Below are 26,390 nucleotides of genomic sequence, written 5' to 3'. Positions count from 1 at the left end.
CGAACTCCTCCCATGCCCATGTTTTTGCCTCCGCGACCGCCAAAGCCGCGTTCTGCTTGGCCTGCCGGTACACATCAGCTGCCTCTGGAGTCCTACCAGCTAATAAAGTCTGATAGGCCTCCTTCTTCAGCTTGACGGCATCCCTCACCTCCGGAGTCCACCACCGGGTCCGAGGGTTACCGCCGCGACATGCACCGACCGCCTGGCGGCCGCAGCTCCGGTCAGCCGCTTTAACCCCGAGACATGATCGAAGCTCTCCCGGAGGTGGGAGTTGAAGCTCCTTCTGACAGAGGGTTCCGCCAGCCGTTCCCAGCAGACCCTCACATTACGTTTGGGCCTGCCAGGCCTGACCGGCGTCCTCCCCCACCATCGAAGCCAACTCACCACCAGGTGGTGATCAGTTGACAGCTCCGCCCCTCTCCTCACCCGAGTGTCCAAGACATGCGGCCCCAACAGAGCGTCTGTTAAATGACTAAATCAACATTTATATATTTTTCCACCTCTCACTGTACTCTAGTTTGCTGCCATCTGCTGGAATTAAGGAAAATAGCAGCCTTGCACACACAGGAAAAAAACCCAGACATAAACTGAGCAAGTCAAAACACAAGCGTTCTTCCGGTTAGCTGTAATACAAAATCTAGAATTAGTTTATTTTAAAATCGTGTTTATTTAAAGTTACATGGGAAGCACATTTAGTTATTATAATTTTTTTCTTAAAAAAATGTGGGGGCTCCTGGACATTGTACATAAAGATAAAAAATATAACAAATGGTGGGGATCATAAAGATATTGTCCAGATGCAGAAAACCCATATAGCTGCACACTATACTCTTAGACATTGTAACAACCGGCCCAGTCTACCATGAGGGCAAAGCCTGCATGCTTACCCAGCCTGGTCACATTGCTAAAACTACATCCACTACACAGTACACTATATGGATGTTCATAATATATTTGACTCCACCTTCCCCAATGATTCAAATTCCCAATAATTAATAGAGATGGAGGAGAGGGTTTGAAGATGGAGGATGAAAAGAGGGCAAGTGTGAGAGACAAGTCAAGGGGAGAGAGAGGTTTAAGGAAGAGTAGGTTAGAAGAGGGGTGAGGAACTGAGAAACAGAAGGCCTTTAGATTCAATCTCATCCCCTCTCCTATGGGTTAGGGTTAGGCAACAGGTAACCTGTGCAGATAGGTAACCCTAACCCTCTCCTATGGGTTAGGGTTAGCTAGTAGGTAACCCGTACTAACCCTAACCCTCTCCTATGTTAACAGAAAGCAGCATTATCAACCGGGAACTGGGAACAGTCCCAGTCTGACATAATCGCAGGCCAATATCATTGTATGTTAGTACTAAATATTCAAATAAAAGATAACAATAATGTCTCCTCATTAGAACTGTGGGGTGATAGACGTGGAGAATAGTTCCAGGCATGTTTCTGGGGCAGCCGCGTTTCCATCTTCACACAACAGCCCAGTCTCGTATATTTAATTTTTTGGTTGACCTTGATATTACATTTTGAATATTAAAACAATGGTTTTGTTGTCACAAAGCATTCAAATTAAATTTTACAACTGCAAAAAACCTGATGTAAGTGAACCAGGCTTGGAGACTGGCATTGTCACAACTCCTGATGGAGACATGCCCCTGAGAGGACACTGTGCACGCATTCATTGGGGACTCAAATCTTAACTAGGCTTCCAGATCTCAGAACAGGCATAGTCCACATATTTCCTTCTAATAAAGGATTCTGGGAGACCGAGTCCTGCCAGGTAGACGGGCTAGCACCATCAGATGATCATGCTTGCTGTCTGTATTTGGTCGTCTACCACAGAATAGACACCATGGAGACCCTACATCACACACTGGTCTATTACAATGAAGAGTTACATTGCATACGAGTAAAGTAAGGGGAGGGCAGCATGTCTTGAAGGTCGGGCGGGTGGGTTTTCAATCAAGGTGTATAATAAAAATCCTCTTCAGCCTCAAAGGCCAATAAGCCTCCTAACTGGCTGATTCCAAGGGTAAGAATGATATATTATGACAACCTAGCTAGCCTCACGCAAGTCAAACACCTAGTAGAACACAAGCAATGGGCAAAGTTAATAAGTTCAACAATTCAACAAGGATCTTGTTAGCCACCCCTTCCGAGCCCTCCCTGAGTCAGAGGGCCCCCAACACTAAGAGGTGCTCTGCATCTTCTTTTACAGCATAAGTAACCTGCATCATCATGCCACAATGTACAAAAGGATTCTCAGGTAATACCACTTTCCTAAAACGGAGAGGAAGAGTAGGAGGGGAGTGGATGGTCAGAGGAGCATCTGATACCATTCCGTCTTGTCACAGGACCCTCCTTCTCTGATCCTGATTGTTTCTGTTCTTCTGGACATCAGCAGAAAGTGATGATTATGGTGTGTGTGAATGTGCAGGTGTACGCGTTGTGGCTGTATGTGGTGAGTACAAGGGTGTGCTGCTGTTCGTATCTAGGGGGTGTTTACAGGGCAGGTTCAAACAAGGTTGGATATGGAAGGGGGAAGGGCCAGCTTTGCATACTGGGGGGCCTTGGGACCATGAGAGAAGGACAGGCATTAGTAGATCTGGTCCAGTGGCTTTCTTCTGTTCTGTTCATGGCAGCTTACCATGCTGTCACATGGGAAGGAGAAAGTAAGTGAAGATGTGACATGGCGTCATAGATCCTAGAAATGGGTCTAACCCTAACCCTAGAAATGGGTCTCCGCAGTGAAAGCGGTTTAGGTTGGGGTGGAAGGAGAGTGAATTGTTTCTTTCTCTGTCTGGCGAGTTCCAATCCTGTTTACCCATAATGCCCTTCTCTCACGAGGGACCCACAAGTGTCTCCTGTGGTGTGTCCAGCATGGAGAAAGGTAAAGGGTCCTGGGGGCGTGGACATAAATAACATCCTGGAGTGGATGCTCTATAGATGGACACTCCTGTCAGGACCAGAGGGGTGCTGACGGAGGAGGTTGGTGGTGGGGGATAACTAAACACTAACTCCACCTAGCAGGGCGGCATTGTCAGGCGTAACGCTTCTCACAGGGGTAAAAATCCTCGTTTTTTTTGTCATTTCCCCCCCATCATAAAAAAATCGGCTTGTTTAAATATGATTATAATAGTCTGCTTCTGCTTGTCAGGAAACAATAACAGTCTGTAACGGAAGGAGGAACTCCCCCTTCACTACAACTCCATATCCTGGGCCTCGTCCTCAGAGAAGTCCGACATAGAGCTCTCAGACGAGGAGTGCCCTTCCTCCTGCTCCTTTAGAGCCTCCTCTGTGGCATACTTCTGGATGTACTCTGGAACCGAGGAGGATGAGAGAGGGAAGATGGATTGAGAGGGAGATAAAGAGGAAGAAAGAGAAATTGAGAGAGGGAGGAAGATAAATAAATAAAGTGTGAAGACAGAGAGGAGAGAGGCACATTGAATTTGCCCCTCAGACAACTTATTCACATAACATTCTATCATGCATATTAAATTCCACCATGCTATCCTATGTGAAGGGTTCATACATAGTATAACTCTGGAAGGTAGTGTTCCAAAATCTCTTCATTAGCCTCAGTTTGGAAATACCAACTTTTTCAAACGGAAGAATTTGTAGTTTTTTAGGTTAAAGGTCCACCTTTGATCTTGTGTTTGTAGTCCTCTGGCCGGTGCAAGTACATGGCAGCTGCATCTCCGTTGAGTGGGTCGATGGGGTTGGGGTAGGCCAGGAGCTGGGGCAAGAATGACTCAAAGATGTTGGTGAGATCTGGGGGGCGGGTGGGAGAGAATCGATGAGTGGATTAGCTATCCAGACCTCAGAGACCACCTAATAGGCAGGTGTAGTACCACCATCCGCCTCCAGAGGTGTCCAATCTACCACAATATCTGCTAGTTTAATTCAATACGATAAAACACAACTGTAAAGCCATTTACTCGTCCTGTTACAATCAACTATCAACCAGGGATTTCTGTGACAAACAAGATGAGCTAGCCCCTGGAGCTATGGACAAGATGAGCAAGCCCCTGGAGGTAAGGTCAAGATGAGCTAGCCCCTGGAGCCAAGGTCAAGATGAGCTAGCCCCTGGAGCTATGGACAAGATGAGCAAGCCCCTGGAGGTAAGGTCAAGATGAGGTAGCCCCTGGAGCTAAGGTCAAGATGAGCTAGCCCCTGGAGCTAAGGTCAAGATGAGCTAGCCCCTGGAGCTATGGTCAACATGAGCTAGCCCCTGGAGCTAAGGTCAAGATGAGCTAGCCCCTGGAGCTAAGGTCAAGATTAGCTAGCCCCTGGAGCTAAGGTCAAGATGAGCTAGCCCCTGGAGCTAAGGTCAAGATGAGCTAGCCCCTGGAGCTAAGGTCAAGATGAGCTAGCCCCTGGAGGTAAGGTCAAGATGAGCTAGCCCCTGGAGCTAAGGTAAAGCCTTTGTTTCTGGTGACGACAGCACAGGCACTGGGGATTTGTATTCATGGGATCTGTTTTCACCTTAGTGTGGCGGGTTAGGGTGTGTGCGCGGGTTAGGGTATGTGCACTGCTTAGTGACCTGAGTGTGACGATGTGCACTGCTTAGTGACCTTGTAGCCCAGGGTCATCAGACATTAAGTGTACAGTTATCTCTGGAGTGTAAGACGATTAGAGTGCTTTGCCTTCAGAGTCAAATATAGTATAGTAGAGTACATGGGCAGTCTGCCTTAATACATATATATTAGTGCTGTCAAACGATTAAAATATTTAATTGTGATTAATCGCATTAATGTCATAGTTAACTCACGATTAATCACACATTTTTATCTATTCTAAATGTCCCTTGATTTCTTTTTGTCCCATAACTGTTCTCATTTTAATGCTCTTATCAATTGGATCAGATTGCTTGGTGCAAATGTTTTTTTTTAAATTGAAAACAACATTGCAATTGCCTGGCTTTGATGAGGGGGCGGAGAATTTGCATCAGCTGTGTGCTTTGCCATCAAGTGGTATTTCAGAGTGGACGTGCTGCGATGATAGCTCAGTTCACAACGACAAAACACACAGATCACTTTGGTCTTGTCAATGGAACCATTTGGCAACTTTTTTAAAGTAAACTTTCCATTCAGAATCTTATTGGCATCTCGGCGTCTCACGCTCGCCATCCACTCAAAACGTAACGGTAGCCTACTACTCTTTAGCTGGCTCGCAAGCCCAAACAAGTGTGTGCGTTGTGCCTGTTGTTTTGTTTCCGGTCTAGCTAGATCTGGTGTGGTGTTGTAGTTTTTCTAACAGTAGTTGTTGCAACAGCATGTGAAAAAACTACAAAGTTTGCCAGGCCAAAAAGAACGTTAAATCTCCTGATAAAAAATTGATGCCGTTAAAATGGGTTTGCGTTATTAACTCGTTTAATTGACTGCAGTAATATATATACATATATATATATATATATATATATATATATATACAGGAGTACAGTAGAGTAGCTTACAGCAAAATGACTAACCTTGCCTCGCTAACTCAGTACCTTTCACACTCACCGTAGAGGGCCGTCCACGTCTGATTGATGACGTCTAGACACACTGTCCCAGACCTGGGAGACAGAGGAGGTCTAGTTACAATAGTTAGCATGGCAAGTACCCAGATAACGTAGATTAGGCTCCGACATGTTCTGATGCTACTGAACTATAGGTGAAGTAATCTGGAAACACTTACGCTTCATCTATGTTGGGATGGAATATTTTATTCATGAATCCTGGGAAGAGAAACATCAGAAGATTAGAGCGAGAGTAAGTGGAGTAGACTGTAGACAATGAGACAGGACACAACCACAGTGTCGTAACTTTGACTTCCTGTGTGTTCATGTACTGTGTGGTGTGGATGTGGCCCTACCTATAGACGGTGATTTGAAGGGATATTTGTCTGGCAGGTCCACCCGCACCTTCCACACTCCGCCCTCATACGCAGCTGAAAGATAAACTCAGGATTTTAAACACACACATCCAAGGCTCAGGATTAGAAACACACACATCCAAGGCTCAGGATTAGAAACACACACATCCAAGGCATGACACACACTAATGCAAAACACAAAAAATACTTACTCCCTTGGGGTCCATGGAACTTGACGACAAACTCATTGAGTCCACTAAGGATGGTGACCTCATGCTTGCTTTCAATGCTGGGAGAGAGGAAGGAGGTTAAGGAGCAGAGCGATTGTTGTAAGGAGAGAAAATACTAACATACATACATTCACTTTGATACCAGTAAGGCTAAGAAGGGATTACGGCTCCAGAGGGGCCCACAATCTTTTTTCTGTCTGTCTTTCATAACTTTCTGTCTGTGTCTGAAAAACACCATCTTGCTGTCTCTCTGCCTCTTTCTTGGTCATCTCTATCATCGGTCAGAGATTCGAAGCAGAATGACAGTGCGAGCACAGGTCAGCACTGCCTGGATCAATAATGCAGAGCAGGATCAGCTAGCGCAGCGCTGTTCACTTTATGACCTCCACAGGACACGTCAGGGAAGAGTGGGTTCTACAGACACAAGTGGATTCCCTGCCGTGCCATCAAACACACAGTGTGGGTTAGGGTTGTTGACACCAGGGTTAGGGTTGTTGACAACAGGGTTAGAGTTGTTGACACCAGGGTCGGACTGTCCGTCAGGAGATTTTCCGAAACAGCCGGTCAAACGGCTGTGGCATAATGCAGAAAAATAAATAGTAATAATAGTAATACACGGTCGTGGGCCGGTTTGCGTTTCAAAGTCCCGGGCCGTTTTTCAGTCCCAGACCTGGTTGACACATTCTTCTCTGTTTCTCTACCAGGAATGAAGCTCACAGTTCAACTGTCCTTTATGCACACACACAACCTTTACAAAAGCATTTGTCTTGGATGAAAGGGTTCTATGAAGCAAACCGATGAGCCGCTCCCCCCACACACTAATTATGTTCAGATAACACACACCAACCAACCACTTTGGCCTGACGCTACCATGTTTTGGCAGAGAAACACACTGACAGTAACAAACATGACTTTGCTTGGTCTCCAAGTGTGTTCTGTGCAGTGTCTTACAGCTACACTGTAACCACTGTAGAGCAAAGCTTCGCTTGTTCAATTTACTGGGGTAAGATTCACATGTATCTTGCATACTCCCTCAACAAACAAAAATGGGGGTTCCCAGAGGTTGAAAAACGATTGTGGGTGAGGGGCAGTAGGGGGTGGGGATGCACCGGAGTTCTGTCTGTAAAATGCACACTCACTCTCTGCCTGACACAAACACATGCTTTTCAGAGGTGAACACCCACCATGAGTCCCTCATATACTTTCACTATGCACAGTTACAGTGCATTTCTAATAATATTGTATAATATATAGTTGTAATGTTGTAAACCTACTATAATATGTCAACGACAACATGTCATTTTTACATTTAGTATACATGTATTATTTACCATCATTTCTTAACCCTAACTCTTAATTTGTCTCTGACACAAATTTGAAAGAAATATGAAACAAAATAAGAAATAGTCGTTGTACTTAGACTGGAAGGAGAAAATAGTATAATTAAACAGGTCATTTCTGTTATTTCGTTTCGTCTGATAGGTGGGTCCCAGTTTATGACTGTACGGGTCTGACTATCGTAAGTGATGGCCTATGTTCCCTGCCCCCCGCCTGTGATGCACGTTTTCTTGTTACTCGATCAGCTGTTTCTGAAGTCCCGCCCTCTACCAGTTTCCGGATGGTAACAGGCTAACCAATCAAAACACGAGCTGTAGCTGCAAAGCACAAAAACAAAACAATTCAACTCAGGGAGCTTCAGCCTTGCATGTAAACTTCAAAAGAACGCTGACAAGTCATTTGATTAAATCATAGATGCTGGTAACTACCGCATTTGAGCATGTCTTTAAAGCTGGTAAAATGTAGAAACCATTGCTTAATTATTCTGACGCCTTGTCTAATAAAACTATTTGTTGAGTGGTATAAATCCATTACATCTGAGTAAAAAACACGTTATATATAAATCACAGGCTATTGCAGATTTTACAACAATGAGAAACAGGGTGTCAGTACTAGCAAGACATTGTTATCTAACATCATCGACATTAAGTCGACTTCACCAGACATGTTTCATAATAGGACGCTCTGTTCCTAATAAATCAGTGTTGGAAGGAAAGACGAGTCTAAAACCCAACATAGCCTATTTAGCTAGCTAGTTGGTTGAAAACAAACGGGAGTGGAACATGTTTAATGACTAGTAAACAAAATGTTGCCACATCGATCTAACTCGCCAACTGTTAGGACATTGCCGTGATTGGTTAATTTAACTAGCAAAATGTGAAGTACTGCGTAACGAACTGTTTGCTCAAATATAAGATTATTGTGCCCAATAATGGAATTAGCGTTGTTTGAACACACCTTCCCCTTGATATAAATATTCGCTAATCAGCGTGATGATAGTCGACGTAGCCTACAATTCCTACTGCTGAGCAAGCTAGAAAGAAGCTAGCGTACCCATCTTTTGGTAGCTTACAAGGCGCCTCACTTAGCCTACAATATTGATCTTGCACTCTAACGAACTAAAACTTAACATAAGATAGCCGGGTTGTGCAATTGCCTTGTTGTCGTGCTACCTTGCTAGCATAATTTGTTCTTACACAAACATAAGAGCTGGCGGAAACTGGTTTAGCCAGCACCAATCGACAACGAATTGAAATCGTGGTGTCCATCATCAAAACATTTCCCACTTTTGTTGTCAGAAAGGCCAACATACCATATGTGGTTGATTGCTTTTATAACGAAGTCAGTTAGTTAACTAGTTAACCCCAACAAATAATACATAGAATTACAACAAATGAAATAGAGCTGTCAAGAGAAATATTTCCTTCTTTTCTCTGTTGTTTATGTTCTGAAAAGGATACAGTTTCACCACGTCGGTATCCATTCGCCTCTTGCCCGGACTTGGAGACGACATTTTTGTATCCTTTTACGAAGTGACAATTTGAAAAATGTCTTCACTGTGACCCCGATACTTTACTTAAACGATATCAGCTACTATCAATGTTTTAATCGCCTTTTTAGTTTGTCCATCGAACGAAATCTCGTACCTAATTGTCTCACACTTTCTCTCAACAAACGTCCGTCTCAGAACCCCTGTCCAAGCTATCCCTCCGCCAATGACATCAATCCCAAGCGACATCGAGTGGAGAGAAGAGGGGTTGGAACATACATTTTAATGAAATAGAACATGTAGTAGCTCTATCAAACGCATTTTTTACATTCTTATTGGTTTCAGAAAACAGTGATTATATTAAGTAAATTCTAGCTGTCCTAGTTCCATTTTAGATGCGCAAAAACAAGCACACGCCAAAGAGACTCCTGTAAATCCTTATGCGTTGTTGCTCTGAACTAAACCGATTCTAATAATGTTTTATCTGGATACCAGAATAGGCCTAAAAAAAATTAACTAGTGACATTAATATCTCTCTCACACGCACATAATATCATGAACTCATTTTTCACACTCATACGTTGTTGATAGTTTTTTGTAGGCTCATTTTTATTTCACTTCAGCCCAATGTCAGTAGCCTACTTGAGTAAATCGAGAACAGCGATTTCCATTTAGTGCCTCTATCGGTATTATGTATTGCACCAAGGTAAATAACCGTTAGACAGAAGACTGAGCATGTCAAGACGTCCAATTCAGACGATTGATCTGCTTGTTTTTCATCATTTGTCTATCCTGCCAACTTCACCCAAATGTCCAGATTAGTAGGCTATATCAGCAGGTTTCACTGAGCCTCAAAATGAATCTGGAGTAAAGGTTGACTATGATCATGCAGCGCCACGAGGGACATTAAAACTACTTATTTCGTTTTAATGCTATGTGGTCTCGTTATTAGGAATGGCTTGAATCAAGTTATGTTATGCGATCTTTTGTGTTCTGTCAAGAATCACGAGTGCACATAGCCTTCTTATAGCAATATGATTACATTTCTGTTCAAACTGAGCAGACGAAAAGTTTAGTTTTAAAATTATTAGTTTCAACTATTGTCATGTTCTACTATGCTCAACTCCATTTCTAAACCGTTTCAGATACACGTGACTCTTGAATGCACCCTCAAATACTCTGATTGGTTTAGCAGCCCAGCTCAGCTGGTTTCCTCTTGCATGTGTGCTGGTGTTTTGTTATTTTGGTCCTTGCGGGCTTCGTTTACTAATACATTTCAACTACACTTTTTGTAGACTCCCAATACCATTTCAATAACAAAATGTCCCCTGCGGAAGATGCAGAAAATAATTGCGGCTTGAATCAGCTCATTAAATTTGAGAAGCTATCGGGGAGGCCTTGTATCAGAGATTCAGGTTTGTAGATACAACGAGTCAACTGAATTTAACTGACCCACTTGGTTAGAAACAGGAGTGCTTAAAAAAATGTAAAATAGGACGATTTTCAATTGTAGCCGACATTTTTACATTCTAAGTAGGATGATGGGTTTTAGGGAGGTATTTAAACTTTATAGGCCTACTAGCGACTTGCTACAGAAGCCAGTTTATTTCGTAGCATTGCCTGTAGTATTGGGTTCTTATTGTATGCTATTAATGAAAGCTGGGCAATCATGCCAAATTCAAAATCTGTTCACTTTTTAGTGACAGTTCGATAGCTTGTAAGGTCTGAATTGAAATCTTAATTAAGTTTGTTTTGTTTGTCTGCACTCAGCTCGGTAGCTACGTAAGGCCACATTTTGTTATCATATTATATATATATATATATATCATATTTGAATCTTGAACGCTGCGTTTGCGGTGATGCTTATGGTCGTGTTGAAAGATATGGGTCTGACCTGTTGTGCATGTCAGGTCCGTCAACACACAGATTCGTTTGCACGTTAGTTTCGTAGTTTTGAATCAAGTACTACGTTTTATTGCAGAGAAAATGGGTTATGTTAGGTGTGTCTGTGTTGGTGTCTGACTCGTCATGAATTGGCTGCCTGACAGGCACAAAGAAGAGAGTGCGATGGCTTCAGGCCCGGAGGATCTTCTCCCATTCCTGTCCCAACCTCCGCATCCCAAACAGGTTTCTGAGAGAAGGTGGGTATCGGAGGAGCCCCCTGGCCGTGCCCCCCCCAGACCACTGCACTCTCCTCCACTCAACCCAGACCCCTGCTCCCTCCTTCTCTCAACCTCATGGACTTCCCCAGCCATCCCTATCTCAAGCATTAGACGTCTCTCTTCTACTTTTTTCTGTTCATGACTTGAGGGAATCTCCTTCTTCTTACCTTTTCTCTCTGAGACTATTTTTATTTATTTTTTTGCTCCCCTTTTCTTCTTCTCCACTACAGGATATCCACACTGTCTTTTTTCTCTCATCCTCTAAAGTGGTTTCTACTCTTTATTTTCTTCTGCCTTCTTTTCAGGGTGTGGGATGCTCCCCCTTCCTGCATGTCTTTTGGGGTTTTCTATGGGTCTGTCTCTGGTCTATGCTGTTAACTCTAGGAGCCTGACCCTTGTTCTATTTGTGGTAACTATTCACTCAGAAATTGTTCATGTTGCTGTTGAGTATTGATGTGTGAGTATTGTGTTTCGTGTTCATTTGCCAAATATCTTCGTCGTCGTCGTCGTCGTCGTCGACGTCGTCGGGTTGTTTCAAAACTCCTTTGATGTTTTGTGTGCGAGATCAGTGTATGTTGTGACTGTTTAGGAAAGATCCAATTGCGCCTTTTAGACTGACTGTTAAAACTGGGAATGTGGCGTTTTTATGCTGCCTCACGGTTATGTGTTAAAGGTAGACATGGATTTGGGAGGGTCATTGTGGTGCCAGCAGCGGAGGTAGCCATAGAACCAAATCTCATCTGTGTAAAAGGGACATCCAGCATGGTGGGACTGCACACGCTAGCAACAACACTGACGTCACATCTCCAACTCCTGAATGTCGGCATGCTATCGTACAGCACGCAGGGGGTGGCATTATGCTGGTGTAAAGGTCTTCTTAACGGCAACATTGCAGGATCTCTGTGTAAAAAAGACCCATGGTTCCTGACTAGGGCAGTCATGGTTCCTGACTAGGGCAGTCATGGTTCCTGACTAGGGTTAGGGCAGGAACCTGAACACTACCACAGAAAGAAGGTTCTGGGTCGCTGTTTGGTGCTCAGCTGTGAAAGTCTCTTCTCGTCTTCTATCTGTAAACTTATCAAAAAGAAGCAACGTTTCCCAGGGGAAATAACCGTGTAGGTTAGGGCACAGTCCTGGTGTCTTAATCTGAAGAACAGATTAGGTTTTACATCGATGGATTATCTATTTCAAGTATCTGCCTTACTTCAGTGCACTTGGTCATCCATCCTTCAGTTTGACAGTGATCAGGTCAGAAGAGCAGGAATGTTCCAAAAGCAAGAAACGCCTTGTTGTTTCTCTAGGCCTGAGCAAACACACACAGTCATTGGTCAATACACTTTACAATTAACCTGCTGCTAGATATCTAATTTGTGTTCTGCAACCCCTAAACCAGCTTGTTCCCCCACCACCCCTTCCCAGGTCATGCGGCCCCGCCAGCCCGTAGTGGACACCGCTGCGTAGCCGACAGCGCCAACCTCTACGTATTCGGTGGCTACAACCCAGACTTCGACGAGGCCGGGGGGTCGGAGAATGAAGACTACCCGCTGTTCAGGGAGCTGTGGCGCTTCCACTTTGCCACTGCGACCTGGCAGCAGGTTCGCACGGAAGGCTACACGCCCACCGAGCTGGCATCCATGTCAGGTGAGGTATGCTAACCTGGAGAGAACTTGATGTATCCAAAGGTCTCAGAGTCTGACCAGAAGGCCATTGTGTGTCTTCACCTCTAGCTGTGCTGCATGGCAACAACCTACTGGTGTTTGGCGGCACAGGTATCCCGTTCGGTGAGAACAATGGCAACGACGTCCATGTGTGCAACGTCCAGTACAAGCGCTGGAACCTGCTCAACTGCAGGGGCAAGAAGCCCAACAGAATCTATGGCCAGGTAAAGGACCACCCCCCAAACCAGATTCTATAGTGCTCACTTGGGCTCTGTCCAAGGACACTTTGACACAGTGCCCTCTGTAATGTTTGGGACAAAGATGTTATTTCTCATGTTGAAACCAACATTTATGAAAATTCCCTTTACTAAAACCTGAGTGTGCTTTAACTACTTGTCAATTGTATGATTACAAATGAAAAATCGAAGAGTATAGATTTAAAGAAATGACTCAATTATTATGGAGAGCACTGTATGCACATCAATGTAAACATTTTCCTATCCCTACCATCTTCCCCTGTTCACAGGCTATGGTCATCATCAACGGCTATCTGTATGTATTCGGAGGGACCACAGGATACGTGTACAGCACTGACCTGCACAGGCTGGACCTGACCACCAGGGAATGGACCCACATCCATCCCGACAACGCCCCCACAGACCTGCCTGAGGAGAGGTCAGCCCAGCGTCCACCACCCAGCTCCTCCTGCCTTCCCCAGGGCGTGAGAGACCCAGATGCATGTAACCCTGTGTCTGTCTTTCCAGGTACCGACATGAGCTGGCTCATGACAGCCAGAGGATCTACATCCTGGGTGGAGGAACTTCCTGGACGTCCTATAGACTAGACAAGGTGGGGCCTTGGTCATCCTGTTCATCCTTTTAGGTTTTAAATTTTTTTACAAGTACAGTTACATTGGAACTCTTGCTCCCAATTGTCCTGTTTCCAAGCGGGCTATAAGCCAATATAACCCTAACCCTATATGGATCCAAATCTTAATTTTGACATAAATGGGTGAGCTGCACTGAATGGGTGATATGTGATCTAACGGAGCTTTCTGAGCAGACTTCTCCTATGGTAGTCTGCTGAATCAGCTTACGCAGCTGTGGCTCCACTATTCCTCTGTAGATTCATGCCTACAACCTGGAGACCAACTACTGGGAGGAGGTTGTCACCAAGCCTCACAAAACAATAGGTGTGTCCTTATGTTTCAATGTCTGAGCCATGGAGAGTTGGGTGTAGAGGCTGTGTTGACATGTGGTGGTTGATGTTGCCAGGTTACCCTGCAGCCCGACGCTGTCACAGCTGTGTACAGGTGAAGGATGGTAAGATCTACACACACACACACACACACCTCACCTCCTGTAAAACACCTTTCCTGCTGTACACACTTCTCTCCCCCCTCTCCCCTCCCCCAGAGGTGTTTATATGTGGAGGTTATAATGGGGAGCTGATTCTGGCTGACCTGTGGAAGATCAGCCTGCTCACCTTCCAGTGGACTAGACTGCCTGCTGTGATGCCTGAGCCAGCATACTTCCACTGCGCTGCTGTCACTCCGGTCAGTGCACACACACACACACAAATCTACCATAAAGTTAATGTGCACGCATGTATATACCTTGCCCGTGTCATCTCAGACAAAAGAGAGATGGTACAACTTCTCATACTGCTACTTGTCATTCAACCCACCAGGAGGGCTGCATGTATGTCCATGGAGGGGTGGTAAACAAGGTGGACAACCGAAGGACTGGCTCTCTGTACAAAGTGTGGCTGGTGGTGCCCAGTCTGCTGGAACTGACCTGGGAGAGGCTGCTGAAGACCTGTCCCCGCCTGGCCCACCTCTCCTCCCTGCAGCTGCTCAGCCTGGGCCTTACACACTCACTTATCCAGCGCCTCAAATAAAGTCCCCGGTTGGGGTCAGACAAGGATCAGAGGTCAGGGGTGGGACGGACCAGCGAACCCCATCAGTGGTTCACCAATAGCTACACAGACCATGTTGCCAATGAACTAATAGAAGCCTGTGCTATTGGGAGGTCTGAGAGTGGACTGAGGAAGTGGACATGGACTAATGGGCTGGTCTTCCTCCAAACTCTTAAAGCTTTTAGAAATATTGTGTACTTTTTCATTCAATGTTTGAGTGTCTTTTGGCCGACATTATGAAAAGGGTGCTGCCCCCTCTTTTGTGTATAGTTTTTAGTTTTTGTAAAGGCATTTCCACTCCACACTTTACTCAGTGCTGTTTTAAATCATGTTAGTGTACACACACACGAAAACAGGCAAAAGTTTGATAACTGGGGTTCGATATTTATTTGATATCTTGGATGGTCTTAAAGTACTGGGGTTGCAGTCTCTCTGGACTAGGACATGCCTTCTGGTATGTTATTGTTCTCCTCCTTGCATACTATTGGTCAGGCCTGTTAAAAACGGCTACAGGCAATCCAGAAGGCTGCTGTGTCCACTGTGACAAACTCACAGGTGAAACGGATACAAAAAAATCTCAGCTTCCAAGAGAAGATTGACTTAGCTGTCATTTTGGACTCATGTTGGTCATAGCTGTCAGTTAGGGCAGGGACTAGGGCTGGGCTGGGCTGAGGTTAAGTTAGACCGTGGGAAATTACTTGATTCTAACCTGAGCCTCTTGTGAATCACTGTGAATCCTGTAGTGCCTGGTGTGTCTCCAGTCTGTTAGTAACAATCTCAAAATAATGCCAATTCTTCCAGTGCCTTCTTCCGAATTGAACATCATGTATTTAAATCATGTACGTTTTCTTTCTTTAATTTGACTACCTATTTTCAGTCAAAGAATATGACTGGGGCATGCAAATCATGATGGTGTACATGTGCATGTAACCTTTTTTATTTGCAAATATGAGCCATTAAGCCTTAATCTGTGTAATTTATTCTCCAATTCAGTTCACTGGTATTTGGTCCGACCAGTCAGTACATCTTCTATGAAAAGGGGTATTGCTATCTGAACTTGTGAGTTGTTGCTGTTCACCCTTGCCATGAAATTGGACCCAGTGACAGAATACTATTTATTTCAATTACATATATTGACTTGTGACCTGTTGATTTGACCTTATTCTCTATGGAATGTCCCCATCCTACTATTACAACCATCAAGCTGTTCTCTGGTACAGACATATTGACCAGTGGCCTTCCAACTGTAGGTTGAAGGCAACATTGCAGCTGGTCAAATTTGACTGGGGGCTGTTACGGGGGTTACCCACCTAGTGATGTCATAATGCTACTGGGGGGGTTACATGTCAAGGGGGTTAGTTGATCCAGGTTACACAGATGGTGATGTCAAAATGTAGCAGGTGATTTGTTGAAGCCTGACTCAGTAACGCAGGCCTGTTAACTCTGCTGGGCTATGTATGGAAGCTCTGGATACCCCTGTTAGCATGTCTGCATGATGTCACTATTCAAAAGACTCCCACCGTGGAACTTGAACATGTACTTTTTTGTTGTTAATTCGCCATTCAATGTTCAAATCAATAAACAGTTTGAAGTTATTTATTCAATTATGTGTTTATTGTTTACGAGCTAAACCTCAAAGGTTCAGCTTAAACTCTTACCTTATACAAAATCATCTTCTAAAACATCTTCTAAAAGAAAAATATTTTTGGTTTAGCTTTAAAAAATCCTAATTTCTCAAGTGAAAGGGTCAGGAGCATGAGATTAGGGTTTACCTAGATTAGGGTTTACCTTTCACCCCCTTATTAGATGCTAGTACATTACTGTGACATAAGGAGGACACAGGTTCTTAACACTAATCTGTACAGGTAATCAAGGCTATGATCAAGACAATCCCCTGTCAGAAATAAAATCAGATCCTGTTTAGCAACTACTTATTAACTTTATCGTAAATGTGAAAATGTAATTGCCGCCTTTCTGACGGTCGTCAGCATCCGGCAGGGGATGGAGCAAAGAAGTAAAGAGCCAGGAGGATTAGGTAGACAACCACCAGAGCTGTGCCTGGAAGGAAACACCACCATTAACACAGACATACACAACCATCACCCCTCACAGGAATAGATACACACATGCACACAACGTCCTGCCGTCTTTGCTGTATTTCAGAGGTGAGTACTGAGCAGCATGCTGACAGCTGGCTGCGTTCAGCTGTTCATTAGGACTCAGTCATTCAGGAGGGTTAGGGTTAACCCAGCAGGCAGGGGGTTTCCCCTCCACCAGAAGGCAAATATCTCGGGTTAGGGTTTAGGTCTAGCTCTACTATATCAGGTCCTACTTGTTATTTACCTTGAAGGTAGTCAGACTTCCCATCCATGAAGATGTAGTTGACCATGATCACAGCGAAGATGCTGGCCCCCAGGTGGAGGTCACTGAAGATGAGCACGAAGCCCACATCCTGTCACCATAGAGAGGAAATACTGTCCATTCATGTGCTGCTTTTATCTTGCTTTAAACTATTTAAATACATAAATTATCCAATTTTATTAAGATCTCCATTTTTGGCCCAGTTCTAACCTGGGGGGTAGGAGGGCTTGTATAACTGGTCCATTTTGAGTGGATGACAAAGATGTGGTAGGAGAAAGAGGAAGACCCTTACATAAAAGACGTTGAAGAGGACTAGCAAAGGGATCTGCAACATGCACACCTGGACAGCGATGCAGCTCCCCACTTCCACACTGGAAGGACACACAAGGACTCAGTTACTAACCCTAACCCTGTTACTAGTTATTCTAACTATACCTGACACAGGTTGAGATTATTCATGATAGATTATGACTATATTTTATTCTTATAACTATATATAAAGCATAAGGAGGATATTCAAAATCATTAATGGTATCTACAGAAGGATCTACAAGATAGTAGAATATACAGGAGATATAGGGGGATTTACAGGATCTACAAAAAGACCTCCAGGAAGATCTGATATAGAATCTATGGGCGGATCTACAAGAGGATTTACAGGAAAATCTGAAGCATGATCTACTGGGAACCTATGGAATTTACCTCAGACTGATGTTGTTTTGCAAGGAAAACTGTATTCCATTAACAATCTCTGGGATCTCAGGTACCATGGCCAGGATGGTCACACCTATGAAATACTGTGCACATGGACATGACATCATAACAGCACCGCAGGTGTGTGTTGACGCATGTATACAGTGCCCTCCAAAAGTATTGGAACAGTGAGGCCAATTCCTTTATTTTTGCTGTAGACTGAAAACATTTGGGCTTGACATCAAACGATGAATGTGAAACCAGAGATCAACGTTTCATATTTTATTTCCAGGTATTTACATCAGGATCTGATGCACAAATTAGAAAATATCACCTTTTTGTTCGAACCCACCCATTTGTCACGTGAGCAAAAGTATTGGAACATATGACTGACAGGTGTGTTTTGTTGCCCAGGTGTGTCCTATTACATACATTATTCAATCAATAAATACCACTGAATGTCTACACTCAGGTTCAGATTGGGTAAGATAGGTTTTGTCTATGCAGACTGTATTCAGAGGTGAAAACAACATGAAAACCGGAGCGCTGTCTTTGGGTGAAAAACAAGCAATTGTGAGTCTTAGAGAAGATGGAAAATCAATCAGAGCCATTGCAGAAACATTGGCCATAGCCAGTACAACCATTTGGAATGTCCTGAAGAAAAAGAAAACTACTGGTGTACTAAGTAACAGACGTCGAACAGGTAGACCAAGGAAAACATCAGCAGTTGATGACAGAAACATTGTGAGAGCTGTAAAGAAAGACCCTAAAACAACTGTTAGTGAGATCAGCAACAACCTCCAGATGGCAGGAGTGAAGGTATCACTATCTACTGTTCGCAGAAGACTTCATGAACAAAAGTACAAGGGCTACACCAGAAGATGCAAACCACTCATTAGCAAGAAGAATAGGAAGGCCAGGCTGGAATTTGCCAAAAAGTACAGAGATGAACCTCAAAAATTCTGGGACAAAGTTTTATGGACTGATGAGACAAAGATTAACTTTTACCAAAGTGATGGAAAGGCTAAAGTTTGGAGAAAGAAAGGAACTGCTCATGATCCCAAACACACAAGCTCATCTGTGAAACACGGTGGAGGTAATGTCATGGCTTGGGCTTGCATGGCTTCTTCTAGGACGGGCTCATTAATCTTCATTGAGGATGTAACACATTATGGCAGCAGCAAAATGAACTCGGAAGTCTACAGAAACATTTTGTCTGCCAATTTAAGGAAAGATGCAACCAAACTGATTGGCAGAGCCTTCATCATGCAGCAAGATAACGACCCAAAACACACTGCCAAAACAACAAAGGAGTTCATCAGGGGCAAGAAATGGAAGGTATTAGACTGGCCAAGTCAATCTCCAGACTTAAACCCTATAGAGCATGCATTTTACCTGCTTAAGAGGAGACTGAAGGGAGGAACCCCACAAAACAAACAACAACTGAAAGAGGCTGCAGTGAAAGCCTGGGAAAGCATCAAAAAGGAAGAATGCAAAAGTTTGGTGACGTCAATGGGTCACAGACTTGCTGCAGTTATTGAAAGCAAAGGATTTGCAACTAAATATTAAGTCTTATTCACTTAAATATGTTTTAAGTATATCTGTTCCAATACTTTTGCTCACATGACAAATGGGTGGATTCAAACAAAATGTGATATTTTCTTAGTTGTGCATCAGATCCTGATGTAAATACCTGGAAATAAAAGCTGAAACGTTGATCTCTGGTCTCACGTTCATTATTTGATGTCAAGCCCAAATGTTTTCAGTCTACAGCAAAAATAAAGGAATTCGCCTCACTGTTCCAATACTTTTGGAGGGCACTGTATATGCTTGAAACTCATATTTGTGTGTGTGTTTACCTGGGAGATATTAGGTTGGCTCAGTATGGGCTGGATGTGCTCTGTTAGAAGGTCAGCACAGGCAGACATCAGGAGGGTGGCCACAATAAGGATGAGGAAGGACCGCCAGCGGGACCAGTGCACCACCGCCCCCTGGTGGCTGGACACAGCTACAACAGACAACATGATGGAACAACTCAAACACTCAAAACACACTTGATTTTTGTGGTAGACATATGGTTGCACATTAGTATTCATGATGAGGGTTGTCTTTGTGCATGTGGTGTGTGTGTGCCCCTCTCACCCTGTCCCTCACCAACATGAATATCATAAATGTAGGAATGTGTCTTTAGAGTGAAGATGAGGCCAATAATGTAGGCAGCAGGCAGAAGGACAGAGACGGAGTATACCAGTGGCCTGCAATGAGAACACAAAACACACACACACAGATTGATCACACTATCAAGATTGACTGTGTACAAACCTCTGTTCTCAGCTGTCAGACTTACTCAATGTGGTTGTGGAACAGTGTGTCGTTGTTCTCACTCTGAATAAAACACAAATAAAATGGAAACATAAGAAAGAAAGGCATGCAGTATATGTATGTTGCACAATACTTTGCTGCTCTGTGATGTGTGTATGGTGAGGGCTGGTGGGGGTGTTATGTGTGTTATGAGATTGGGATGGAGGTTTGGCGTGTGTGAATTAGTGCTCCATGCAGGTTAGCGTTGCCCACCAGGTCGTAGTGGCAGTTACGGCAGACAAAGGGTCCGCTGGTGTTTCCCGTGGCGTTGGTGCAGCCCTCACACAGCAGGTGTCCATATGCCTTGGAGAACAATGTGGGGGCAAACACGCCTGGGGGGGGGGGCAGGAGGTCACAACAGGATAAAGAAGAGGGGCAGGAAGGATGAGCCAGAGTTTTGTGGTGGTTTTGCAGCAGTGTTGGTGTGGTGTTGGGGTTGTGTTGATCTAGATTTGTGGTAGTGTCAGGGCTAGTATTGGGGCCACTGGTCCAAAGTCACCTCACCTCCCACAGAGATGAAGAGCAGGGCAGAGCTCACGCCAGCAGAGCGGCTGTTGAACCTCTGCTCTGGGTGCTTCAGTCCTCCTATGATCATGCAGATGCCCTGGTAGAGACAGCCACCAGATTAGTCCTCTACCAGACAACCGTGAACAAATCAAATGCGAATGCAACCACGAGACACATAGTTTCACTTGGAACAACTGAGAACATTTCATCATTGAACTCTGTAATTGCCCCAGGCTTGTGTGTGCGTCCAACTCACAGGAAGGAAGAGGATGCAGCCCAGCAAGGTTCCAGTCAGGGCAGCCTTCACCATCTCCTGCAGGCAGGTGTTCCCCTCCCTGTGGCCGCGGAGCAGGGCAGTGATATAGAAGGTCATCTCCGTGATGGACCCAAAGGTGGCGTTCACCAATGCGCCCACAGCAAAGTTACTCTGGGCTGAGATACTGCAAACACGGCATCACTGCACTATTTGCCTGGCCAACGGGATTGTTGTGATTGGATGCTTTTTAAATGTATTAATAGCACTGAGTGTCTTTGTGTGAGCTCACCTGGCAATGCCCATCCCAATGTAGTAAGACAGTGGGATGATGGAGCAGATGGTCATAGCAAACTTGGCCTCGGAGCTGGCGAACTGGTTGTCCTTGTCAACATAGCCAATCACCAGGGCAACAATCACCAGAGGAAGGAGGTCTGGATGGCAGTTTAAGGATTTGAATTCATCAAAATGGCCACGGTTACACACACACTTTGGGGATTAAAGGATACTGGCAGCAAACACATTAATTCCATCCACGGTGTACTTGTAGTAGTACCAGTTGACAGCATGGTAACAGCACAGGAGCGCCCGGCTCTCACTGGTCGGATGCTGAACACAGAGGACTGGTTAGAATGCACGCCTCACCTTCAATGTTGACCTTTCACTTTAGTCTGCTCACCTTCCTCGGGAAGCAGCTGGAGACAGCGACGGCCTCTGGGGGCATGAGGAGGATGACACGCAGGGTGCGGGCATTCATCTTGGCCACAGGGATGGTGAAGACCAGGGTCCAGGCCAGGAGGCAGGCCAGACTGTGGGCCAGGGCCAGAATAGGGTATGCCAGCAGCAGCCACGCATAGGTGCTTGCACGTAGCTACATGTTACACACATGACATGAATTTACAGGTGTGTCGTATAATTAACTCATATTTTTCCTTAATATAACAGTTCTACAAGCGCAAATAATTAGTAAACAAAGCGACTATAATTTTTTGATTATTTAATCATTTATTTGGCTCTGACAACACAAAATTGTTCTGCAACTCCACTGGACTGTTTCCAAAAAACACAAACTTTGTATTGATAGATAATGGTCATTAATGTAAGCGGAGGCACACACATAAATTAAAAGTCCCAGTGCTGTTTTTGTCAAATATCTTCTTGGTCTCTTGTCCAATCAAATGACTTGGTCAGAACTAACTGTTGTATATGTACAGTACCTTATGTTTTATCAGTACTTGATTTTCTCTATTTATATATTTTAACAGATATTTATAGGAAAAACATGATGCAAAGTCATGTCAACAAGTACCTTTTCAACAAGCAACCCACGATGTGTTGCATCAGAATGGCATACCCCTAGTATCCAACTGAGTGGCAGCTCTTACCCAATAGGGCCTGGGCAGGTCTGTAGGGGGCGGGTCTGCACAGGGCCCCTCTGTGGGTGAGGGCAGAAGAATGGGGGAGCTGTCCTTGTTTTCATCCACCTCCACTGGGACATCCTCACAGCCTGGGTCCCTCCCCACCCCACCTCCAACCTGGAGCAGGAGAGGAAGAGAGGTGGAGTTTGGCACCTAGTTCAATCCCAACCCGGAACGGAACACAACCCAGTGCATATCAATACCGTATAACTTTTTAACCTTTTTCTTGATCTATATAACATAAAGACAAATTGTTGGTTGGGGTGGGCATTAAGACACTCTTTGGCTGTTTGTTGAAAAGACTTGTTGCGATAAAAGGAAATACAGACTTCTGCTTTCGGTCACAAAACTGTCAGTTCATGAGGAAATGAGAGTAGAGGCCTTGAACAAATAGCTAGCTATGTTTGACTTTGAAAAAAGATCAATGGTAATAGAAGATAGGAGAGGCCAGGGTCAGTATAGATGCCCTAACCCTAATTGTAACAATAGACAGGAGATTTGGAGGAATAGACAGGCAAATAGAAAACGGAGAGGGACAGATAAAGGGAAACAGACAGTGAGAGGGAGGAAGGACAGGTAGAAAGAAACACACAGATGGTTGTGGTGTTGGGGGGTGGGGAAGGAGATCAGAGACATCAGATCTGTACCTCCTGAATGAAGGGTGGGAAGTGGGGGGGGGGGTAGAGTACCTCCTGAATGAAGGGTGGGAAGTGGGGAGGGGGTAGAGTACCTCCTGAATGAAGGGTGGGAAGTGGGGGGGGGGGGGGTAGAGTACCTCCTGAATGAAGGGTGGGAAGTGGGGGGGGGGGGGGGGGGTAGAGTACCTCCTGAATGAAGGGTGGGAAGTGGGGGGGGGGGGGTAGAGTACCTCCTGAATGAAGGGTGGGAAGTGGGGGGGGGGTAGAGTACCTCCTGAATGAAGGGTGGGAAGTGGGGGGGTAGAGTACCTCCTGAATGAAGGGTGGGAAGTGGGGGGGGGGGGGGTAGAGTACCTCCTGAATGAAGGGTGGGAAGTGGGGGGGGTAGAGTACCTCCTGAATGAAGGGTGGGGAGTGGGGGGGTAGAGTACCTCCTGAATGAAGGGTGGGAAGTGGGGGGGGTAGAGTACCTCCTGAATGAAGGGTGGGAAGTGGGGGGGGGGGGGGGTAGAGTACCTCCTGAATGAAGGGTGGGAAGTGGGGGGGGGGGGGGTAGAGTACCTCCTGAATGAAGGGTGGGAAGTGGGGGGGGGGTAGAGTACCTCCTGAATGAAGGGTGGGAAGTGGGGGGGTAGAGTACCTCCTGAATGAAGGGTGGGAAGTGGGGGGGGGGGGGTAGAGTACCTCCTGAATGAAGGGTGGGAAGTGGGGGGGTAGAGTACCTCCTGAATGAAGGGTGGGAAGTGGGGGGGGGGGGGTAGAGTACCTCCTGAATGAAGGGTGGGAAGTGGGGGGGGTAGAGTACCTCCTGAATGAAGGGTGGGGAGTGGGGGGGTAGAGTACCTCCTGAATGAAGGGTGGGGAGTGGGGGGGTAGAGTACCTCCTGAATGAAGGGTGGGAAGTGGGGGGGTAGAGTACCTCCTGAATGAAGGGTGGGAAGTGGGGGGGTAGAGTACCTCCTGAATGAATTTCCCAAAAGGCCACAGGAAGTAGCATGACAAATTCCAGCAGAGCTGACCTGTAATGAGAAGAAGGTGTGCTGCTGAGTCACTGGAATCATCTTCCATCCAACATGGCCGCTATGGTAACACATAGAGGTCTGTACCAAACGTGAAAGTGGGTCTTCCCTAGTGTGCCATCTTAGGTCCTCTAGGAAGTGAGTTTATCTACTTCCACTGGGTTCCACAGTCATACCATAGGGCGCTCCGATGATGCTGAGGAACATGAGGGTGCTGGCCACGAGGTAGGTCAGAGACAGCCACCAGCCAAACAGAAACACATACACCACATTTCCACAGGTAATCAAGAACCCTGAATGGAGAAGGACAGAAAGAAAGAAAGTATAGAGGGAGACAGATAGGAGTTACATGATTAGGACCAACTAAGCTACAAAGACGTACCATCTACTTTAAAGCATGATTCATCTCACGTTGTCTTGATTTGGACTGTACGACTCTGACATCCTCACCTGTGTGTGGTTTAATGACGGTGAGCTCGGAGTACAGTTCCTTTACGACATCAGACCTGACTTCAAATGGTCGTTCTGTCACATGACTCTTCCACTTTCTGAAGCCAAACTGAGAACACAATTAGATGCACACGCAAAGCATGGATTGTAAAAAAAGGGGACAATTATATATTTGGGGTTTGGAAGAATGCAAGTCTGTTTGCTGCTCAGGACTGTCTCTCCTACCCTGTAGTTGTTGGCTAACTTATTAGCTTCCACTTCATTCTCTGCTCTGAGGGTGGTTCGGCTGCTGACCTCCTCACACATGTCCTGAGAGGAGAGCTGGCCAGGTCCTAAGAGGCGACACACATCCACAAACAGCAACGACATCAGGCATTTAAAGGTGCACAGCTCAGGGAATGACCCAAGGAGCTGAAGGTTAGAGGAGGCCTCTGTACTCACGTAGGTGTGTAGACCCCAGGCATTTGGAGGGGCAGAGTCCAGGGTGCAGGGTGCTGGATGTGGGGTTGTGTGTCTCCACTAGGTCTGGGGTGTGTCTGGGCAGGCGCTCACAGGCAGGCTCTTGTGGTGGGCCCTGGGGGTCACAGACCCAGAGGTGTGCTGACAGATGTGAGAGACTGGTATGTAAAACATGTTTTAACTATTGTTACAATGTATGAGGGACTGTTACTATAGACCAGTCACTGTGGACATGTTATGTTATATATAGGAAAGAGGAGTGTATGGCATGCCTATGACACACAGAGACAGATGGCAGGGGTGGGTGGCTGACCTAACGCTACATGAACTTAGAGACACATAATCATATTATGCTTCAGGATGCCGACCAGAATTTAGGGATGTGGGGTCTGGACTCCTGCAACACTGATAGTTTATACACTGTATGTTTTTTTAAACCTGTTAAGAGGTTACGGTTGATGACATATACCACTGATTCCCCTGAGAGACACCAACAACGTGTTTTCTGTTTACAAAGCAAGTATTAGTATCAGTGGTGTTTTTATTTCACCAATAGGCTACATCATGTGACTCACCCGGGTTGTCGGCTACTACTCTCCGTCTTCTACTTTCTTTGTCTGTCGAAAAACGTGTGTTGGAAGACGAGGTAGACATTTCTGTATCAGCGTCTGTTATTTACAGGGAACTATGCAAGTAAATCCCGTCGTCTACTGCCATCAGGTGCGTGTCCACTACAGCCACGCAAATCGCTTGCCATCGCTTGCCTTCCCACAGTGCACCACGCTCAGACAGATGAATGCAGAGTTGTAGTTCCTCTAAAGTCATTATTGTAGTTCGTTAGAAATTGTGAAAAAAATTGTGAAATAAAATGTGTTGAAGAAAAGGTTTTAGTCCGCCTCTTCACTAACGGAAAGACTACGTTTAATTATTATTAAAGTAAAGTAAGCAAACAGCGATTGATCAGCCATGACTGACGTCAACGCAGCAAACCACAAGAAGCTGGAATGTCCGACTTCACAGGGCCGTTTCAACTCCTCCCCGACTGCAAGCGGCTACTCTCGCCGGTCGTCTCATGCAGCCGTAGTACATGTCGAACGCACCTAACGTTTTCAGAAAGTTTCGTTCATCCACAGAGCAACCCACTGGAGCTCAAGCATCACTTTGAGCACCGAGTAAGTCATGATCTCCTGTTTTAATGTTACAACTGATTCACAACTTGTTTGACACAAACAACAAACTGTAACTGATAACCATGGATCCAGTTCCTACGGTGTGTGTTTACCTTATGGGATGGCTGTAGTTTAACAGACCGGTAAGAGATTAAACATCTGGACAGCATATATGGTAAGCATATGTCTACAAAATGAGTAAATGTTACACGCTCAAACACAGACTCTTTCTCTCTCTCTTACACCCCCCCCCCCCAACACACACACACACACACACACAGAGAAATTGAATAGATACTTTGTATTTGGTTGAATAGTCAGTGCCATGTGTCAAATATTTTCTTATGCAAGTCAGAGCAATTATTAATAACAACAACAAAAACACTAATAATAATATAATTAATGAAACACCCCCCCTTTGA

At 45.1% G+C, this 26,390-nt stretch overlaps 3 protein-coding genes across 8 annotated transcripts; 1 reads left to right on the top strand and 2 right to left on the bottom strand.

The window, feature by feature from the left end:
• Positions 1-647: 647 nt before the first annotated feature.
• On the bottom strand, positions 648-9,287 carry LOC124476273 (ubiquitin-conjugating enzyme E2 H-like). The gene is made up of 7 exons (XM_047033269.1): positions 8,875-9,287; positions 6,059-6,135; positions 5,847-5,921; positions 5,670-5,709; positions 5,495-5,547; positions 3,633-3,761; positions 648-3,309 (listed from the first exon to the last, which is right to left on the bottom strand). The coding sequence occupies exons 1-7, from the start codon at positions 8,925-8,927 to the stop codon at positions 3,191-3,193; spliced, it is 546 nt and encodes a 181-aa protein (XP_046889225.1). The 5' UTR covers positions 8,928-9,287; the 3' UTR covers positions 648-3,190.
• A 539-nt stretch (positions 9,288-9,826) lies between these two features.
• LOC124476272 (kelch domain-containing protein 10-like) lies at positions 9,827-16,235 on the top strand. Of its 2 annotated transcripts, XM_047033267.1 has the most exons (10): positions 9,827-10,318; positions 10,952-11,044; positions 12,485-12,706; positions 12,793-12,947; positions 13,250-13,398; positions 13,488-13,572; positions 13,849-13,915; positions 13,998-14,045; positions 14,139-14,278; positions 14,413-16,235. In XM_047033267.1, the coding sequence occupies exons 1-10, from the start codon at positions 10,225-10,227 to the stop codon at positions 14,620-14,622; spliced, it is 1,263 nt and encodes a 420-aa protein (XP_046889223.1). In that variant the 5' UTR covers positions 9,827-10,224; the 3' UTR covers positions 14,623-16,235. The 2 variants fall into 2 exon arrangements, with proteins under 2 accessions (XP_046889223.1, XP_046889224.1); XM_047033268.1 differs by lacking the exon at positions 10,952-11,044.
• On the bottom strand, positions 16,233-25,725 carry cax2 (cation/H+ exchanger protein 2). Of its 5 annotated transcripts, none has more exons than XM_047033261.1 (20): positions 25,375-25,725; positions 24,782-24,940; positions 24,566-24,672; positions 24,341-24,449; positions 24,067-24,183; positions 23,829-23,890; positions 22,201-22,350; positions 21,495-21,686; positions 21,325-21,424; positions 21,108-21,249; positions 20,819-21,002; positions 20,560-20,659; positions 20,269-20,387; positions 20,042-20,079; positions 19,837-19,949; positions 19,554-19,702; positions 17,704-17,798; positions 17,294-17,372; positions 16,984-17,092; positions 16,233-16,698 (listed from the first exon to the last, which is right to left on the bottom strand). In XM_047033261.1, the coding sequence occupies exons 1-20, from the start codon at positions 25,451-25,453 to the stop codon at positions 16,625-16,627; spliced, it is 2,277 nt and encodes a 758-aa protein (XP_046889217.1). In that variant the 5' UTR covers positions 25,454-25,725; the 3' UTR covers positions 16,233-16,624. The 5 variants fall into 5 exon arrangements, with proteins under 5 accessions (XP_046889217.1, XP_046889218.1, XP_046889219.1 ...); XM_047033262.1 differs by having other exon boundaries at positions 19,849-19,949; XM_047033263.1 differs by having other exon boundaries at positions 20,819-20,897.
• Positions 25,726-26,390: the final 665 nt, after the last annotated feature.

Source organism: Hypomesus transpacificus, chromosome 14, assembly GCF_021917145.1.
Source record: "Hypomesus transpacificus isolate Combined female chromosome 14, fHypTra1, whole genome shotgun sequence".
Lineage (NCBI taxonomy): Eukaryota > Metazoa > Chordata > Actinopteri > Osmeriformes > Osmeridae > Hypomesus > Hypomesus transpacificus.
This window is presented reverse-complemented; position numbering and strand designations above follow the sequence as displayed.

Excerpts from the sequence above, each read along its gene's own strand:
- LOC124476273 (XM_047033269.1), bottom strand. The coding sequence starts at position 8,927 with ATGTCGTCTCCAAGTCCGGGCAAGAGGCGAATGGATACCGACGTGGTG. Across the intron at positions 6,136-8,874 it reads GATACCGACGTGGTGAAACT|CATTGAAAGCAAGCATGAGG; the intron begins GTATCCTTTTCA and ends CCTCTCTCCCAG. Across the intron at positions 5,548-5,669 it reads CATCCCAACATAGATGAAGC|GTCTGGGACAGTGTGTCTAG; the intron begins GTAAGTGTTTCC and ends TCTGTCTCCCAG.
- LOC124476272 (XM_047033267.1), top strand. The coding sequence starts at position 10,225 with ATGTCCCCTGCGGAAGATGCAGAAAATAATTGCGGCTTGAATCAGCTC. Across the intron at positions 11,045-12,484 it reads AAACAGGTTTCTGAGAGAAG|GTCATGCGGCCCCGCCAGCC; the intron begins GTGGGTATCGGA and ends ACCCCTTCCCAG. Across the intron at positions 13,573-13,848 it reads CGTCCTATAGACTAGACAAG|ATTCATGCCTACAACCTGGA; the intron begins GTGGGGCCTTGG and ends ATTCCTCTGTAG.
- cax2 (XM_047033261.1), bottom strand. The coding sequence starts at position 25,453 with ATGTCTACCTCGTCTTCCAACACACGTTTTTCGACAGACAAAGAAAGT. Across the intron at positions 21,250-21,324 it reads AATTAATGTGTTTGCTGCCA|ACCTCCTTCCTCTGGTGATT; the intron begins GTATCCTTTAAT and ends ACTGCCATCCAG. Across the intron at positions 20,660-20,818 it reads GCTGCATCCTCTTCCTTCCT|GGCATCTGCATGATCATAGG; the intron begins GTGAGTTGGACG and ends TGTCTCTACCAG.